At 34.7% G+C, this 20,813-nt stretch overlaps 1 protein-coding gene across 1 annotated transcript in view; it reads right to left on the bottom strand.

Annotated features, from left to right (window-relative positions):
• DLG2 (discs large MAGUK scaffold protein 2) overlaps positions 1-20,813 on the bottom strand; it is a 2,242,830-nt gene that overhangs the window by 1,736,196 nt on the left and 485,821 nt on the right. The window contains exon 4 of the mRNA XM_049780036.1: positions 13,835-13,930. Coding sequence (XP_049635993.1) covers positions 13,835-13,930 — 96 coding nt within the window. The remainder of the gene's footprint in view (positions 1-13,834; positions 13,931-20,813) is intronic.

The following is a 20,813-nucleotide window of genomic DNA, read 5'->3' as shown; positions in this document are numbered from 1 at the left end:
TATTTATTTTTAAAATTAACAAGACATACTCTTAAAACACATTTTTTAACGGATATAGAGCTGTACTAGGCCTGTGATTTCACAAAATGTGCTTGGCTGGATATAAAGCCACATTCTACAAACTGCTTTACTTGACATTCCTTAATGGCAATGATACCAAGCCAAAAATATATTGATTTGTAGCAAAATATACCTTTGGAAGCTGATATCAAAAAATTACTATCTTAAATTACTTGTATTAATCTAATACCCTCATTATTTTAATGCACTACTTTTATCTTCCTTATTTCAAAAGAAAAAAGATATATCTAGGAGTGAAAATATATATTATGCTCATTCTCCTAGCTTTCACTCTCATTGAGGACACAATAATGTATACATCTTGGCACCTAGCAGATACTTATACTTAAATACTCTAAAATAAAGTCAAAGCTATGCCCACAAACAGTAGCCATGTCTCCACTAGGCCAGCTCCATAGACTTATTCTGTTCTTGAAAGAGATATAAACCAAACTAAAAAATCTTGAGTACATTGGCCTGAAAGCCCAATCTTAGGAGGTGAGGACAGACAAGTTATTATCTTGCCAAAGCTATGCTTGCTGCATCACCCACAATCACCACTTCACCAATGACCCTGCTTCACTACTCCTCTACAGCTCTCTTGCAGAGACACCAATTTGACCATAATGCCAGGTATGCCCATATTTGGTCTAATTTCACCAGGACATTTTTTTTTGGTATTTCAGGCCACACCCATTAGATGCTCAGGGGTTACTCCTGGCTGCTCGCTCAGAAATTGCCCCTGGCTTGGGGGACCATATGGGACGCCGGGGGATCGAACCTCTTTCCGTTCCTTGGCTAGCGCTTGCAAGGCAGACACCTTGCCTCTAGCGCCACCTCACAGGCCTCTCACCAGGACATTTTTGAGTGAGTGTGGGAACCTCCCCCAACCTTCTCATATTCTAGAAGATCTGACAGCTGAAAATATGCTCACAATAGCCACAGGATAAGCAATCATGCTTGGAAGTCCTGGCTATATTCATGACAATCGTATTTTTGTTTATCAGTTATCTCCATAAAAACTTTAGACCAGGGGTCCTCAAACTTTTTAAACAGGGGACCAGTTCACTGTCCCTCAGACCATTGGAGGGTCTGACTATAGTAAAAACAAAACTTATGAATGAATTCTTATGTACACTGCATATATCTTATTTTGCAATGAAGAAACAAAACAGATACAAATACAATATGTGGCCCACGGGCCATAGTTTGAGGACCACTGTTTTAGACACTAAAATATATCTGAAGCCCCCTAATGTTCAGAAACAAATGATGTAACATAGTAGTCAACTAGCTTACTAAACCTTCTGATAATGACTTAATGACCTCATTGGAGATACAATAATTTTCAAAAATTTGCTTGTTCCTGTACTTCTTTGATATCTTCTCTTTTTTCTTTCTTTAATGATTTCACTTCCACTTATCTGGAAACAAATAGATTATGATCAACTATGTCAACTATGTGATACATGCTCTTTAAATAAAGTAGTTTTAAAAGCTATAAAATAATTAATATTGAAATAAAAGAATGATAACAATTCCATTTATTCTATTTCTTTTGTTCTTTCTTTTTTAAGTCAAACCCAGTTTTATTTGGAAGTTCTGAAGGGGAGGTGAGAGGAAGAAAAAGGGAATAATATGCTCAAGAGAAAACATGGGTTTCTTTAAAAGCAGAGAGAGCCCAAGAACACTCCCAGCAAGAAAAAAGAAAAGTACTCATCTCCAGTGTGGAGATGCAGGCCACATGTTCAGGAACTGGACACACATTTGTACAGCACTGACCAAGGGTCCCAAGGAACAAGCATATATGCCATTTTTTATTTTTCTTGATAAATTTTTAAAAAAATAAGAAATGGCATTCATCCTTTGTTCAGATGAGCAACATATATATACATATATATATATAGTCACTAATATAAGCATCTTATCTATTCAGAAAGCATATAATACATGCAGAAGAAGTATAAGAAGAAAGAAATGTGTTGGTGCATGCAGCTAAGGATATTTGAAAATAAAATAGCTAAATTGGCAAATCTAGTCTGATGCAAGAAGGTTATTTGGAACAATCTGATTTATAAAGAGAAAGGCAGGTTCCAAATAATGTGCAGCAGCAACTATGCCATGCTGTTGAAATTAGCATTTGTCCTTCTGTTAATAAAATAGTAATGAATAGAAAAATATTAACAATAATAAAATGTATCAGATGGTCATCATCTTATGCATTATGAAAGGTATGTTATATATACTATGTATATTTAAGCCCAGATGCATATCTTATGTATGTATGTATGTATGTATATATACCATACTATATGTAGAAACCCCCAGGAATATATCATTTTCCCAGGCTAAGAAAAGTACTAAGATTACTTCAATTTACAGTGCCAAATTTTCATTTCACCACATTGTACTACAATTGTGAGAGTTTCAGCCTCTATATCTTTAAAGCACAGAACTGACAGATCCAAGAGACCCCCTATAGTTGAAAGTAACCGTTTTCTTTTGTTTGCCTGCTTGGGGGTAGGCAGTGATGCTCAGGGCTTACTCTTGGCTCTGTGCTCACTTCTCGATCACTTCTAGCCAGGTTTAGGAGACCTTATGGATCTTATGGATCCATAGGAGCCAGGCTTAAGAGACCTTACGGATCTTCACCTTATGGGTGGTGGAGATCGGTATGAGGGTAGCCCTATGCAAGGCAAGCACCCTTCCCTCTATGCTCCAGTCCCAGTACGGACTTTCTTACATCTAGTTGTAATTTATGATCTCCTGAAAAAGGCAGCCACATCTCTTGACTTCTGCCTTGGGCCCCTCATATCTTATAAGGGTCTTAGAAACAACGTGGAAGATGAATTATGCATTACAAGGATTAGCTAAAAAGAAAAAAGCTACTGAAGAAAGTCCTCCCACATGGTCTCTCCTCCCCTCTGTCTGTTCCCCATATACCCAGTACAGCAGGCACACAAATGACATCTGCAAAGCTTGTTAGCTTAGTAAAATAAATAGACTGCAGGCAGGTCACAGCAAAAAGCCTGCCCTCATTTTGACACTCTCTAGAGGCAAGTAGGAAATTAGGATCAACTTGAAAAGAACTTTCTTTCCAAAGAGGTTCCATGATGGAAAAACTATCTGAATAGTACTAGATTTTAAAATTAATTCATAAAAGGCAGTTGTTCATCTATTTGGTGACTTTTAAGTTAGCAAAAGCTTGTTAAAAATAGAAAATTAATAAAAATGAATCAAATGCCACAGAAATCAAGAAATGTTCTTTTCTCCCAATTTGTTCTGATATATTTCATTTCATACAATTAGAATTGTGTATACATATCACTTTGCTTCTATATAAATGAATTGTAAAATGACTAATCAATAGTTATATTATTTACCCAATCTCAATTATTATGACCACAGTATAAGCAACCTGTGAATTTTTGAAAAGTAAAAGTAATAATCTACAAATAAGAAGGCTCAATGAAAATTTTCTTTTCCTTATGAATCAAAACTAACATAGTTTGCTGAAGATCAAATACATTATATTATGAGTCAAGTTTTTCTATTACACAATGCAATGGAAAAGTTCATAAAATTTAAATAACTTCAAAACCTTTGAATCTAAAATGCTATATTGTCTAAAATATAAATTTGAGATTAAAGAGATAGCCCAATGAGTTAGGGTACACACTTTGCTTGCTGGAGGGAGGCCTGGGTTTAGCTCTTCCCAATACCACAGACTGTCTGATCACCACAGTTGTGTCCCTAGAGCCCCTGTATATCTCTGGGGTTCCCATATCCTCAGACTCTTGCATTGAGTGCTGGCTCTAGTTGGCTAAGAATCACTAGAAGGGAACTCTAGGCCTCCCGAGCACCTCTTGAAAAAAAAAAAAAAACCCTCCCTCTCAACTCAGACCTTGAATTTGTTCCTATTGGCAGAAACTCTCTTCCTTGTATCTTCACACAACTAGTCCTTAACATCCAGGTCTCTCTGCAACACCTTACCTAACTGACCTCCTTAATTAAATGAGATTCCCTTTTCTCATTGACTATTACATGACTCTATTTTCTTCATAGCAATTAGGACACTGATATAATCCTAAATCATCTCTTTATATATCCTCAATTTGAAAGCTAGTCCTAATAGCAAAAGCTCACTTTTGTTCCTACCTATTCAACCAATGTTAATAACAGTATCTTACACATAACAGATTCTAAATACAAACATTTTTAAAATAAATTACAAATATTCAATACAATCTTCGATACATCTTTTAAAAGAACAATTTCAATTAGAAATACAACATGAAAATTGCAACATATAATTATTGTTTGTTTTTGTTTGGAGACAACTCAAGCAATGCTAAATGGTTTTTCCTGGATAACAACTTGGATATCATTTCTGGTAGTGCTTGGATTACTGTTACATGCTGGGGATCAAACCAAACCCTTTTATGTAAAAGAATGTGCTTTAGTCAATTAGGGTTTATTTTTTAATATTTTTTCCTAAATTTGGAATTATATTTCTAAAAATATTCCTTAAAAACATAAACATAAGCATAAAATAAAGCATACTTTTCAGATTTAGCATTAAATTTTTATTCTGGTTTCTATGATTAAACATGTTCATGAACATATTACCATTAAATAATTATAGCTAGTATAATTTTTAAGGTAAGAAAATTGAGATTCTGATACATAATCTTATAAAGATTTTATGTGACTCCTGAATAGGTGAATCAGTGTTCGGTAAACATTCCATTGACTGAGTAAATTAACAAGTGTTTGCAATTTCGACAAAAAAATCCAAGTCTCATTCTTCTGTTATAATTCTAATTAGTTGGTTAGTTGGTGCTCTCTAAAATTCATTGCATTCATTGACCAAGTAGTAAATACAATAAAACTGAAATGTTTTATTCTAAGCATTCTGCTTCTAAATGGAGTGTACATCATAATTTTCAAACAGGTTCCTAACTACAAATATAACAAATGAAATATAACAAATGAGTAAAAGCTCATTTTTGTAAAAAGTGTTTTAGTTTAGATGTATTGGGAAAGAAAATTTGGTATCAGTATTGAATAGCTAAAAATATATTTCTGATTATGTCAGAGTTGGGAAGAACAACAAAACCAAAAAAAAATATCTCCTGCCATACATAATTTTAAAGATCTAACTATTGATCCTTAATAGGTAGGACATGAACTCTGAGACATCACAAAATTCTCAAAGCTTACGCACAGTATATCTATCAAGGTGGAAATGAGGAGCAAAAAAATTTTAATAGCTTAAATTAGTAAACCAAATTAGAGGTCCCTTTCTAAATAATTCCAGAGTTTTAGAAGTTGTGTATTTACTTTTCACAAGTTGTATGTTGTTTTTTTATTGGAAAATAAAAAGTCCTACCTTCAAAGCTACAATAATTTTTGTGTTGTGTGTTTAGTGGAAAGAATAGTCAGACAACATATAACCTTGCCCAGATGGGAGTACTCACCTTAAGAGGTTAGTAAATACATGTAAATGGAGATTTTTCAATATAGTTTTTTTAATAGGACATAAACAGAAGATGATTAAGACTTAGATTAATTTAATTCAAATGTAACCTTGATCAGGTTTCAGAAAACTTTTCTTACCAAGACCCCTTCTAATCTTGTTTTCTTTCTTCAGCCGCCATGCCATGTCCTAACAACTGGCCCCTTAGTCTCATGCAATATCCCTAATATAATATACTAAAGGCCCACTGGAGACCATATGGCTACCAGTTAGAAATGCTGCTCTAGGGGCTAAGCAATAGAACAAAAAGTAGGGCTATTGCCTTGCACGCAGCTGACTCAGGTTCAATCCCCTGGACCCATATGGAGTAATACCTGAGCACCACTAGGTGATGGAAAAGAAAAGAAGTAGGAAAAAGAAGAAGAAGAAGAAGAAGAAGAAGAAGAAGAAGAAGAAGAAGAAGAAGAAGAAGAGAAGAAGAAGAAGAAGAAGAAGACGAAGAAGAAGAAGAAGAAGAAGAAGAAGACGACGAAGAAGAAGAAGAAGAAGAAGAAGAAGACGACGACGAAGAAGAAGAAGAAGAAGAAGAAGAAGAAGAAGAAGAAGAAGAAGAAGAAGAAGAAGAAGAAGAAGAAGAAAGAAGTAGGAAGAAGAAGAAAGAAGTAGGAAGAAGTAGGAAGAAGAAAGAAGAAGTAGGAGGAAGAAGAAGAAGAAGAAGAAGAAGAAGAAGAAGAGAAGAAGAAGAAGAAGAAGAAGAAGAAGACGAAGAAGAAGAAGAGAAGAAGAAGACGAAGAAGAAGAAGAAGAAGAAGAAGAAAAGAAGAAGAAGAAGAAGACGAAGAAGAAGAAGAAGAAGAAGAAGAAGAAGAAGAAGACGAAGAAGAAGAAGAAGAAGAAGAAGAAGAAGAAGAAGAAGAAGAAGAAGAAGAAGAAGAAGAAGAAGAAGAAGAAGAAGAAGAAGAAGAAGAAGAAGAAGAAGAAGAAGAAGAAGAAGAAGAAGAAGAAGAAGAAGAAGAAGAAGAAGAAGAAGAAGAAGAAGAAGAAGAAGAAGAAGAAGAAGAAAGAAGATTTACTGAGGATAATCGCTATTAAAATAAGGACCATGGAGAGCATTTGAAGTGTGCAAGGTAAGTGGATCCTTATTATGCATCAATTTCCTACACAAACAAGCATTAAGATATTACTTCCTACAGCTGAGTGGCACTAAGGAAAAGTAGTTCTGTTAGACATTTTGGCAAGGATAGTAAGTAGAAATACTAGATCTGAGGTATTAAGAAGAAGAATTATTTAGCAGATAAAGTTATTAAAAAAATAAAGGCAATTTTGAGATTTCCAAAATACTGTTTTAGCTTCTATTCTATGCCCAGTCTATGTTTTTAAGCTTTTTCTACTATATCATATTGTATCATTTTTAGTATTACAATTGATTCTTAGTCATTTTTTTAGCTTTCTCACTATTAGCTATCTCACTCAAGTTTACATGCTATTGTTGAATTTACTGTTTGCCCATTAGTTAACTCTCCTTCTATTCATTTACATTTTTGTTCTGAAAATATCTCAATCCACAAACTCACGTAAATTCTTTAAGTTTCTCCTATCTCTTACAGCTGATAAGAAATTCTCATAGTTTTTCACTCTGAAGTACAAAATCTCCAGGTTTATCTTTGTTTGTGGGTTTATTTAAGAGCATCTCTAAGAGAAATTTCTAATTACTTATAATTACTCAAAGGAAATAGTGGGAATAAAATTAAAAGAAAACCACAGTAGGTTGAAAAAATTTCTGCACTTAATGGCCTGAAATTCTCAATCAAGTTTTAATTTTTATTTTCCAAGTTTTAATTTTCCTCTAATTTGCATAATTAATTGATTCTAGAAAACATATGTTTGTGCCAAAAATATTTGTCCTTTTGTGACTTTAGAATTTACACTTTAAGTGAAGTGCCAATCCTATGACTTGTTGCAATTTATAATGAAGAGCAAGAAGTCTCAAATTTAACATATTCTGGGGTCGAAGTGGTGGCGCAGAGTGGTAAGTTGTCTCTGCCTTGCTGGTGCTAGCCTAGGACGGACAGTAGTTTGATCCCTCCGTGTCCCATATGGTCCCCCAAGCCAGGAGCGATCTGAGTGCAGTGTCCCCTGAGCGTCACTGGGTGTGGTCCCCCCAAAAATGTTAACATATTCTATTTTAAGGAGCAGATATCAGTTGTCTGAATTAAATGATAGACAAAACATGTTTAAACCATTAAAATTAAACCTGAAAGTATAATGAAAAAGTGAAAGAATTTATGCTGAACACAGATAACAAATACAATTTCTTAACTATAATTTCTGTGGAGAAATGCCTTTAGATAAGGTATCTCCCTCCAGAAATATTTACTAATGGCATTATTTCTCAAATTAGCATATTTAAGAATCACATGGTAAATGTCTCAAAACACAGATATTTGAGTCCCATACTCAGCATTTCCAATTAGTCATGAAGGAGTGGAACACAAGTATCACTTTTTAAACAAGTCCCTAGAGAATATATTACTGACTAACTAATGGAATATTTCAAGAATCAATGATCTAGAGAGCTGTAGTGATAGTACAATGGGTACTTGACTTGCATGCATATAACCCAGAATTTAATCACTGGAAGTATTTACTGAGTACTTCTGTGTGTACCCCCCCCCCAAAGCAAAACAAAACAAATCACTAATCTATGAACTTCGTTATTAAAATTTGTATAAACTAATGTTTTTAAACATTCCTTCTTGCTTAAATCTCTAGACAAAATCACATTATCATAAATGGAATTCATTAGCTTTAGCTGGCTAAAATTATTCAATTGTATTACCAGTGCGTTCTCTAATTATATAGTATGGTCTATTATCTAAAATTGAATGCCACAAAATAAGTAAACTGTAGAAAAAGAATACTCAGACATTATTTGATCAAATACCTTAATTTTGAAGATAAAGAAACCCAAGTCAGAGTTATATTTAACGGATAAACAATATACATTTTAATAGAAAAATAAAATATACCTTCAATATAGCCTTTGAAAAATGTTTTTTGTTTGTTTGTTTGTTTGTCTTACTTTGGGGGATCACACCCAGCGACACTCAGAGGTTGCTTCCGGCTCTGAGCTCAGAAATCGCCCCTGGCTTGGGGGACCATATGAGATGCCGGGATGGAGCCTGCACCCATCCTGGGTCAGTCGCATGCAAGGCAAACGCCTTAACACTGTGCTACCATGCTGACCCTTGAAGAATGGTTTTTGAACCACTGTCAATTACATTTACTTTTATAGTAATTATAACTTCTATTTCATACATAAATTTTTAAGATATTTAAGAAACCCATTTATTTTAATTCAACTTGCATTTATTTGGGACAGTGAAAAGTATAAATCAGCAAAACAGAAAACTCCTCTTGAGCAAATGGTATTCAGGCAAAAATTAAAAAGTTATAAACTCTTAGTTATATAATACAGGCATGAGTCCAAAAAAATAACCCAAGGAATATTCGTAATAGAGTTAGAATATCAAAAACTTAGAAACAAAACTTGAAAATTGTTTTAGTAGAATGAAAATTTATTGCTTTCCAGGCATTATTAGACATGTTAATATTCAGGATCTCATTAAAACCTCATAACTGCCTTATAAAATAAAGATTCTAAACTTTTTTTTATTTAAGTAGCATTGCTAGTAATATACTTTCTCTTAATAAAAATGTATTTGGGACTGGAAGATAGTACCAGGTTCTAATCCTGGAGGCACCACATGATCTCCAAATTTTGTTTGGTGCATTTATAAAGACCTTCAACATTGCTGGGAGGTGGCTTATTTATCGCTACTACAGGACTTAAGCAGCGTCACTTTTTTCATGTCTTTAAACTGATCTGATTTTCCAGTTGGCAGAGAATAACCATTGAGTCCCTGAACCCTATACCCCCATCAACAGAAAAAAAAATCAATTTCTTAAATATATTTATCAACACTAATTTACTTAATTTACTTACTTAATCTAGCACTTGACAAGTTGCAATATTTTAACACTAGTTAAATCTGATAACATTATTTCTAGGAAACAAACAAAAATTATTCTCCTGGATAACTAAGTAGTTTAAAATTTTGTATTCTAAAATTCATAAGTATCCTATAAATTCATCATCAGTTGCCCCTTTAAAACAATACTCAAGCTAAACTAGATAGTTTCCTTACTTTCCTATTAATACATTCAACATAATATGATATTCTCAAATAGTCTTAATAATACCTCTAAGTTATATAAAATACCTTTAAGCAGAAAAGACAATAATCTTATAGAACTATATATAAAAAAGATCTCTAAATTTAGCATTATATCCCATGATTTCCTTATTAGTATCACAAAAACTACATAATTTTCTTATTTTAATTATAATAATCAAAATTCAGGGCTGGAGAAATAGCACACAGAGCCAAACATTTGTCTTACATAGATGCCCAGGTTCTATCCCCAGCACCTGTTACAGTTCCCTGAGTCCTACCAGGGGTGATTCCTGAATACAAAATTAGAAGAGAGTTCTGAGAGCAACAGAGAATGACAAAATAAAACATACATCAAAATTCGTAACTGAATCTGAACCAGAAATCTGTCCAAATTCCAAGTCAAACTGTAGGAGGATTAATCCAACAATTCCAGGAGATCAATCCAAGTTACACACAAAGAAATTATTCCTTCACGAACATTTCCCATTACAAAGTATCAGTATAAATTTCAGCTTGCATTAAAAGCAGTTTGAAAACCTATGGATCAAGAATGAAAACTCTGGTTGTAAACAGGATATTTAGAAGACTAAATGCAATGATTTATTTCAATAAACCTTAAATATGATTTCTTTTACGTAATTTACAAACATAATTTAAGTGTTTTTAAAATACTTAGTACACACACAAAAAATAATGTTTTCATGATTCTATTTAGTGCAGGGGTCTTCAAACTACAGCCCGCGGGCCACATGCAGCCCGCAGAGGAGTCTGATCCAGCCCGCCAGCAGTGAGCGCTGTTTGGTTGCCAAGATACCTGCCAGCATATACACTCAGTGTCAAGGTTTCTCAGGGATGAAGTCAACCGCCTCCACCCACGGCATGTTCTGTGCTGGGAGGGTGGGCGTGAGGGCGGTGTTGAGAGGGACACTGATGCGCCTTTACGCCTGGCACTTGGCACGCGCATTGCTGATGACGTCACTGGAGGGCGCCAGATACCGCGTGACAAGGAGTACCACATGTGGGTGACTATGTGATGTAAAAAGGTGCCTGTTCCATCCTCAGGCAATGTGGTGTCTGTGTGCTTTGCCTGCCTGTCAGTGAGGTTTTCCTCCGCTCCCTTCACTACCAAAGGTCAGTCAAAAGTGCCATAGAAATAAATGTTTTGCCAGATGGGGGGTTCTGCCCAATTGGCTGTGGGTGGCTCATATGAAAATTTCTTTTTGGGGGTGGTGAGGCATTCAGTACTGAAATCAAAGTTAAGGGGTGGGCAGTGGTTGGGAGGTTAGGGGTTCGGTGCTGAATTGCCCGTGTGGAAAATTAGGGGTTCGATGCTGAAGCATTTTAAAGGGGTTACATTGAAATTTTTATATGCATTTTACAATTCCTTTTCAGTGTTCACATGCTGATTCCGAACATATCAATTTGGGCACTATATAGGGAGATATAACTAAACTATCAGGTACTGAGCTGGTCTGCTTAGAAAAGCCTGCAAGGGGTAAGTGTTCACATCAGGGACTAATGGGGGTTCATACACTCTGTGTATATATACACACATATTTGTATTTCACTAATATCAGTTTGGAATCCCTAGGAAACAATGATGTCAAGAAAAAGAAAAATTGACGGCGAGTGTAGGATATTCAAAGAACAGTGGACTTACGATTACTTTATTATGCGGTACAAAGAAAAAGCTGTGTGGCAGAATATAGTTGCTGTGTTCAAAGAATACAATTTGTGATGCCACTATCAAACTCAACATAAAGATAAATATGATTGTTTGGTTGGAGAAGTGAGAAAAGATAAAATTTACAACTGAAACATACACTGACAACTCAGCAAAATACTTTTGTGAAGCAGAAGCAGTTAAATACTTCCTTACTGCGGGCAAGTTTTCAAGTTGCCAAGCTAATAGCATGCAATGGCAAACCATTTGTGGAGGGAGAATTTGTTAAAGAATGCCTTATTTCTGTTGCCAAAGAGATGTGTCCAGAGAAGGCCGATTTATTTAGTACAGTGAGCCTTTCAGGAGTTACAATGACACGAAGGATTGAAGAAATGGGAGAAAATTTGCTGCACCATTTGCAAAACTCTGCAAAGAAACTTTGCTATTTTTCCTTGGCACTCGACGAAAGCAATGATGTTCGTGATTCTGCCCAACTTCTCATTTATATACATGAGACAAATGAGTATTTTGAAGTCACAGAAGAGCTTGCTGCTCTGCAATGTATCAAAGGTACAACCACAGGAGTGGATACATTTGAAAAGGTTTGCCAAACTGTGAATGGTTTGGAGCTGGACTGGGTTAAACTAGTCAGTGTAACAACTGATGGTGCTCCTAGCATGGTGGGGTCTAAGAGAGGAGTAATTGCTCACATTACACAAGAGATGGACAAACATAACCATCCTCATCCAACAACATGCGCTATGTTGTAAATCACGGAGGTGGGACTCTGTTATAAAAATTGTGGTATCTTGTGTTAATTACATTAGAACTCATGCACTAAAACACAGACAATTTCAGGAATTTCTATCTGAGGTAAATGTTGCCCATTAAGATGTTCTGTACCACACAGAAGTTCATTGGCTGAGTAGAGGGAGAGCATTGAAACGTTTCTATGACTTACTTCTGCAGATTACAGCTTTTATACTTTCAAAAATCCAAGAAGTACCAGAGCTCAATGATGCAGAATGGAAATGGCACCTTGCCTTTCTGACAGATATAACAGAGCTACTCAACAGTTTCAATGTGCAACTTTAAGGCAAGGGGAAGCTCATCTGTGATATGGCATCGCATGTGAAAGCATTTGAAGTAAAATTAGGCCTTCTCATCAAACAAGTACAGGAGGAAAACTTCAGTCATCTCCCAACAACTCAAAACCTGTCAGCAGAAAAACCATTGGTTGCATTCCCAAAGGAAACATGTCTGGTAGCTTCACTAGAATTGTTGCAAAAGGAGTTTCAATTTAAATTCAAAGAGCTTCATCTCCATGAACAGGACATACAGCTTTTTTGTAACCCATTTTCTGTTGAGATTGAAAATGTCCTTACAATTTAAGTCAAGTAACCTTTTGAATTTCTATGCATCTCTCCCCTCTGAGACATATCCAAATATCAGGAACCATGCACTCAAAATGGTAACCATCTTTGGTGCACTTATGCCTGTGAACAGACTTTTTCAAGAATGAAACATCTGAAATCTCCAACCAGATCAAGATTAACTGATGCCCACTTGCATCACTTGTTATGGCTGGCAGTGACAAATATGGAACCAGACATTGACCATCTCATTAGCCAAAAGCAGGCCCACAGTTCCCATTAAAATACTGGTGCGTGATCTGTTTATTTATAAATGGTTTTCATTTTATTTATATAAGATATGTGCAGTGTGAGTAGGAATTAGTAGCTCATATAGTCAGCCCTCCAGCTCTCTAAGGGACCATATTCCAGCCCCCACTTTAAAAAGTTTGAAGACCCCTGATTTAGTGTCTTTCGATAAATGGAGAATGTATATCAACACACTATAATAAATAAGGTTCATTTATGACAACTGATAAATAATTGAAATATAAAGCTACTAAATATAAATTTGCACTTGAAAATATACACTATTTTTTGGATTAAAGTCACTGGTTTCAACCTATAAAACACTCCAGTCTCTTTACAATTACCCTATTGTTTTTTTTTTAGTCCCTCTCTAGTAAATATGCAATTGATAACTAAATTATAAGGTTGAAAAGTACTATTCAGATATTCTCTCCAGTATCTAAGAGAAAAATTGAAAACCTCTCCCCAAGAGTAATGTGAGTAGACAGATGAGTGGGAAAGGTAATTTATAAAATTATTCCGTGATCATCAATAATTTAAAAGAATATGTCAGAAAATAGAAAAGTCCTCTAATGAACACGTACAATACTCAGTATGATAGCGTCAATGTTAATTGAGGAGCATGGAAATTCAATATGTTGATCAAGTCAGAAGCAGAAATTGGGTTATAGTTCAAAGAGGAAAATAATACATTTTAGTCATGTAACACAAAACAGAAAATTTTAACACTTACACTGATCTTGTCATCAGTTTCATTTTCAAAATACTGATTGTCTTTGTTTTGCTTAGTACATGAAGCATCTTCCTTCATTTTGCTGCAACCTGTTAGCTAATAAACAAGAAACAGAAAATGAAGAAAATCAATACTTACTTGCTTATTCATTGTGTATTCCAATATTCATAAAACTTTTAACATGGACATTAAAATGTCTAAGACCTGAATTAATAGTATTATATATTGCTATTGTCAGTATAGGAACAAGACTGTATGATGTCACACATTTTTGTATTGCCAACAAAGAAAATAACTTAGAATGGAAGGAATACTTATTTCTAGACAAGTTTATCTGTATGACTTCTTTGAGGAAATGTTTGCTCATCTTCTTTCCCTGTTTTTTTCAGTAGGGTTGTTTATTTTTGTTGATGAGTTCTAAGAATACATTTCATATCTTGAATATTATCCCTTTAATATATGGAATATAAATAATTTTTCCCAATTGGTAGAGCATCTTTTAATTTTAGGTCTTATTTCTTTTGCAGTGCAGAAGTTTTTACTTTGATACAGTTACATTATTTCAACTGTTTTTTTCTTCACCACTGAGAACAGAACACTGAAGACTAATTTGATGTAAGGTCAAGATCTTGGAAAGTCCTGCTTATGTTTTCCTCAATATATTTTATAGAGAAATATTTGATATAAAAGTCTTTAATCTATTTTTAATTAACCTTTGTTTTCTAACAAGTATAATAAATGTTAATCTTTACTGATTACAAAGTAAATACAAACCAAAACAGCAATCCCATTATCATTCACACCAGGAAAGAAAAAAAAGCTCTGGGGGCCGGAGTGATAGTGCAGCGGTAGGGCATTTGTCTTGCACTCAGCTGACCCAGGATGGACCTCAGTTTGATCCCGGCGTCCTATATGGTCCTCCAAGTCAGGAGCACTTTCTGAGCTCATAGCCAGGAGTAACCCCTGAGCATCACCGGCTGTGGCCCCAAAACAAACAAACAAACAAAAAATTCTCTGTATCAAAATGACCAGAAGCAATAAGTAGTAGAGAGGATGTTGTAGAAAAGTAATACTCAGAGTTCAATCACTTTAGAAAACAGTTTGAAAACTTCTCAAAACATTAAGTATAGAATTTATATTTAACTCAACAATTTCACTTCTGAGAAAATATCTGAAGAAAATAAAAATACTAATCCAAATGACATACACCTACTAGATTCATCATGGCATTATTTAAAATACTGAAGATCTGGAAACAACTCAACCACCCAACAACAATTAATCAGATAAATAGACTGAGAAATATAAAGATTTATATACTATAAACTCTGTATATATAGATATGTATGTATGTATATAATCATATATCTAATGGAACACTTCTAAACTATGAGAAAAGATGAAATCTTGCAGTTTGATGCAACTTAATTGAAAATGAAGTTACCCAGAAAATAAAAGAGAAATATATGTTTATATGTAAAACACAAAATGTAGTGACAAAATATAAACAACCCCATCAAGATACAGGTAGAATTAAATATACATTTCTTTAAAGAAGAAAAATAAATGAAAAAAATGCTTGCCATTATTTATCATAATAGAAATGTAAATCAAATCAACAAGGTATCATCTTGTACTTGTTGAGATTGGCACAACTAAAAAGAACAAAAAACGTTAGTGCTGGCATGGATATGGATCACAAAAAACCTCACACATTTAGTAAGTATGTTGAATTATTCAAAACTTAGAAAAACAATATGGAAACTTTTCAAAAATTGATTGAGTAGTCATTAGGATAATATATAGGTAAGTCACTTATTTTATATAGGGTTAATCCAGTGATCTCCGGCATCTCGGAAATTTCCCTTACAACTCTAGAAGTGATACATAAATGCTAAGGTAATAATAAGTCCTGGGCACCACTAGGTGTGACCCAAGATGAAACACCTCAAAATTAAATTGGAGATTACATATAACCTGGAAATTCTACTTCCTATTTCCCAGCCTCTATCCCCAAGAGCCCCAATAATTATTTCCAAAGAAGAGTTTCTGTATTCAGTGAAGCTGTACTCAAAATAACCAACATAACTACAAACAACTAAAGTGTTTGTGAACAGAGAACTAAATAAAGAAATTATGACTAAATATGATATATTTATATGTATATGCACACAAAGGTAGAAAACATTGAAATTATGCAATTTTCTACTATACAATGTAACTATAGGATATCATAATGAGTGAAATCAATCAGAGGTACAAAATGATCTTTCTCCTATGCGGTAACCAAAGAAAAATATTAAGGGATAAACAAATGTCTAAAGACAAGAATTTGAAAGGGGATCTTGGGAGTGATGGGAGTAGGGGAAGAGTAGAGAAGTGATTTTTGGGACATTGGTGAAGGAAAGTGGGCCCTCTAATGTTAACTGTGGTGTTGGAATGATGTATGTAGAAAACTATTACTAACATATTAAACATGGTACCTCAAAAAAAGTAAAATAAATTAATAATAACAATAATAAATAAACTTAGATATTAAGTGGATCATGCAAATTCTGTTTGATTGTTGCTATTACAGTTCTTTGCCTTTTACTAAGAAATCTATAAAATTATGGTAGGGTTCTTGACTTGAAAGTATAAATAAAATTTAGACTTAAAGTTCTTAAAATTTTTGGTTACAAGATAAATGCTCATTAAGTTTTTTTTTTCTTAAAGAAAAAGGGAAAGACTTAAAAGACTATCTGGGAGCTTTTTCAAAATTGGCATTCAACAGCTTTCCTAATAATGACCCTCCACATTAATGCCCAGTAATGAAGAGAAATTTTTGAATATACTATAGGCCAAAAACAAGAAATTAAATTCTATTTAATATTCTATAGAATATTACTGCTAACTCTCATTTGAGTGGGGAGACTTTTTCACAAATCTGCTAATCAGCCTTAGGTACTAACATTAATTATGAATGAGTAAAATTTCCCTATTCTTTTTTGATAGAATTTAAAGAGAAATGAACTCATGCAGATTGTAGATGGAGTAAAACTATAAAACTAAATTTAGATTTTGATTCTATAATATTGTAGATGCTTTCTACTTCTACAGTTTTTCTATCATTTGGAGTGAATGTTGTATTTAAAAATTATACATTGTTTTCATCTCTCCCGTTAGAGATCTTTGGAGCAGAAGCAATGTTATAATTTTTATATTTTGAAAAAAGTAAAACATAAATAACAAAATATTAAATTATAGAAATAAATATCTACCTGTATGGAAGAATAAATAAGAAAATGGCCTCCTGTGAATAAAAAGAATGGCTAGCTCCTTTACTTGAGAAATTTCCAGAAATACTTATATAAGAAACCATATAGTCAGTCTTCTATATTCTGATAAATCTGAGATTAATATGATGCCATGTAGTATAACAGGGGATTCAGAAGACAAAGAGCTCAATCAGTGATTGATTCCAGTTTGAGTAATGAGGCTCTTACTGTGTGCATCTGCTTTGGTAGTACAGAGTTATACCATGCCCATGCCCCCAAGGAGACATATACAGTCTATGTAGAATGTATGTAAAATGACACAACTCATGGCACTTCTTTGGAAATAAGATTTTGAATGGACTAAAATTAGAAGCTCACTTTGTTAAGTTAACAAACCACTTCCTTGATACTCAAAGTCAATAGAAATTGTGCCTTGCTCACTGCTGTAGAACTTCTCTCATTCTCTCATTCTTCATACATTTTTTATAATCCCTTCTAATATTTTACTGGTTGATATTCTTTATAAATTAATGTTTAAAGATGAAAATAACATTTTTCTGTTCTCAACAGGTACTAAAGGTTATACAAGCCCTTGAAAATCTTCCAGAAAACTTCTTGTAGAGCAAGGACTCAAATTCTTATAATTACATTGCAGTCACTCAAAACACATAATCTAATGAGTCTCAGAGGTGTAGGAGGGAAATAACAAGACTCAAATAATTTAGTTTTGGCAGGGTTCAGCAACAGAGAAGAAAGACAAATAATTTAGTGTATGGAGCACTTTGGGTCAACTCAAGTACCATGTTTAAGTATTTCACTGTTAAATCTATAATTAATATTAACATTTCACTGTAAACTATAATAAAAACTAGAAGGAATATTATCAGAAAAAGTATAGGTAGAGAAATACTAATGGTTCAAGCAAATAACTCCCCAATTATATTTCCACTGAAGTAGCACAAAATGTAGAATATCTTTGTTTCTAGTGCATTAAAACACACACACACACACACACACACACGCACACACAATAAGAGCCTCACTGAGATAAATTGAAGGAATCACAGGAAGGAAGCCAAATTCAAGGTTGTTTGTTCTCAAGGCTTCTGTCAATCTACTTCAGATAACCTGTTAAATGTTTTCTTATCCTTGGGTTGTTGACAATAACCTAAATGTTTGTTCCACTTCTTGAAACCTATAGAATAACATATTTTATAGTCCCCTAGTGCTTTAGAAAAAAACACAATAAGAGCCACACTGAGACCAATGGAATAAAACTGTTGATTAAGCATATGCTGAAATCACTGTTGCCTGTATTTATTATCACACCAAACAGAGAAGTACATCCACCATCCCAAGTTGAGAAAAGTAAAGGTGTTAAAATAAATATTTATTTTCAAAGGATACCCACATTTACACAGGTGAGTTTGACATTTCTTTCAGCTACAGCAGAGTCACTGTTGTGTGTGCGTAGGGAGTGGCAGGCTTGAAAGACCTCATGCTGTCCCGAATGGGATTTGTTTCTTGTGGATGTTGTGAAGAACTGTGTCATTTCTATGTCTGTGATCCAGAGTTCAAGGCTGGATGGTTGGTGTCTAATCACCTGGGGTCTAAGTTGGGTCCATTTGACATATTTTCAAGGTGGGAGATACCCCTGTATTGTAAACAAGTATGAGTTCTTATCCCTAGTAGATAAGAGCTCGTTTTTTATACTTAAGATCCCCTTTTTTTAGTGTGCCTTTGCAGGGAGAAATGGTGCTACATTGTATTGCCAGTGCATTTGAAGGTGGAAAGAGAAGAAAACAAAAATAGGACACACACCCAAAAAAGATAAAAATAGAAATAAAAATACATGTGCTCACGTATACATATAAAAAGAAAAAAGATTTTAAAAAATGAGGTAAAAAAGTAATTAAAGGAGCAAAGTGATGCAAGAGACTACTTCACATTAGAGGAAAAGCAGGTAAAGAGGTAGTGTAATACAGGTCTTATACTTATGATGGAAGAATAGGTTTCCCCATTGTCTTTTGAGGTTTTCTTGTGGGTTCCCGGGGGCCTTTTCATCACACAACCTGACCCTCTTGAGAATGGCAAAAGCTTTGTGGCAGGGAGGTCTTGGGAGGAGTTCTTGCATTGAGGATACTTTTAGTGCTAAGTCCAGTTTCAAGTAACAGTCCAAGTTAGGAAGGGTTGGTAAGGAGGACACCAACAAGTGCCAGCTCTAATATGATATCCTGATAAAGAGGAAACTGGGAACAACTTGACCTAAGAGCAGGTTATCCTACCTCACTAGCTAACGATAAGACAAAATCAGAAGACCTGTCACCCTTTGGTCTGTCCAAATGCCAAGATCGCTATTTACAGATGACTGGCTGATAGAACCATGACCTAACTGTATGTATCCTGGGACCAATAAAAAAGACCTAGTCTAGGGATTGAGCTATGACCTGCACAACAACCATGACCTCTAGTTCCAAAGGTCTGTCTGAGACAATTTGCAACGGAATGGGTCTTCTGGAAACATAACAAAAGACGCTATCTCAGGCCCCACCCTAGGATCAGTGCAAAGACCAAGACCACCAACCACAGAAGAAGGATTAAAATGACACTGAGGGAACAGAACTTCTAGAACCACAAAGAAAGACTTCATCATAAGTTCCAATCCCTGACCTATGCAGACACCGAGATCTCTAGATACAGAGGTCTGATTTTATCACCCAGGACGGGGCAGAAGTCTTCCATACAACACAAAAGCACCAAGAGGAGAGTAAATGAACCTGACAGGAGTCTATAGATAATCCCATGACAATATACTTCAAGGGTGGAGAAACCCTGTATCTCTTAGGCCAAGGGAATTCCTTCTCGAATGACCCCAATATTTACTGTGCCTGTGCAGGAGGGAAGAAAAAAGAAAAAAAAAAGGCAAAAGCACAATTTTTTTTAATTTTATTTATCTAGTTTTTGCCGATTTATTTGTTTTGGTGTGGTTATTGAAGTTGTTGTCTCCATTTATATTTGGTTATTTTTTTCTTCTTTTCTTTTCTTCCTTTATGTGCTCTGCGATGTTTTTTATCTCAAGACCATGGCCTTTATGTGGTGCTTATCTTTATTGTTTGAGTGCTCACTGGATATTTTACTTGACACTTCTTTTTGTACTATTCTGGTGTTTCACCCTCCTTTTCCCCTTCGTCTCTCAAACCTAGGATGAAGGCCTCCAGAAGGACTCCGCCATTTTTTCCCCAGTTTAGTACCTTTCTCTTCTTCAAACAAAACCACATAACTTGAACTATTTAGTCCCTAATTGGGAAATAAGAGAGGTACCAAGACCAAACAAACAGATGTAGGACCTCTAAGTAGTAAGCTAGGCACATAGGGGACCACTTATTCTAGCAGCCCCTGGGGTAAGGGAGGAGGATATGGGAGGTAGGACTGGAGCGGAGGTGGAGGGAGGACAATTCGGTGATGGGAACTTCCCTGTTTTTATGTTAATATGTACCTAAAATATTATCGTCAATGATATGTAAGCCACTATGATTAAAATAAATATTATAATCAAAAAAAGAAAGACCTCATGCTCAAAAAGAAATATCATAGAGCCAGTAAAAATATCACAAAGAACTGAAATACATAGTTTACATGTAGGATCTCAATTTAATCCCAGCATCAGACTGTCTCGGGAAACTGGGTACTTACACCTTCAAAAAAGAAAGAAAAAATAGCAG

Source organism: Suncus etruscus, chromosome 9 (genome assembly GCF_024139225.1).
Source record: "Suncus etruscus isolate mSunEtr1 chromosome 9, mSunEtr1.pri.cur, whole genome shotgun sequence".
In the NCBI taxonomy this organism is placed as follows: domain Eukaryota; kingdom Metazoa; phylum Chordata; class Mammalia; order Eulipotyphla; family Soricidae; genus Suncus; species Suncus etruscus.
The sequence above is the reverse complement of the archived record's forward strand: the minus strand, read 5'-3'. Positions and strand labels throughout refer to the sequence as shown.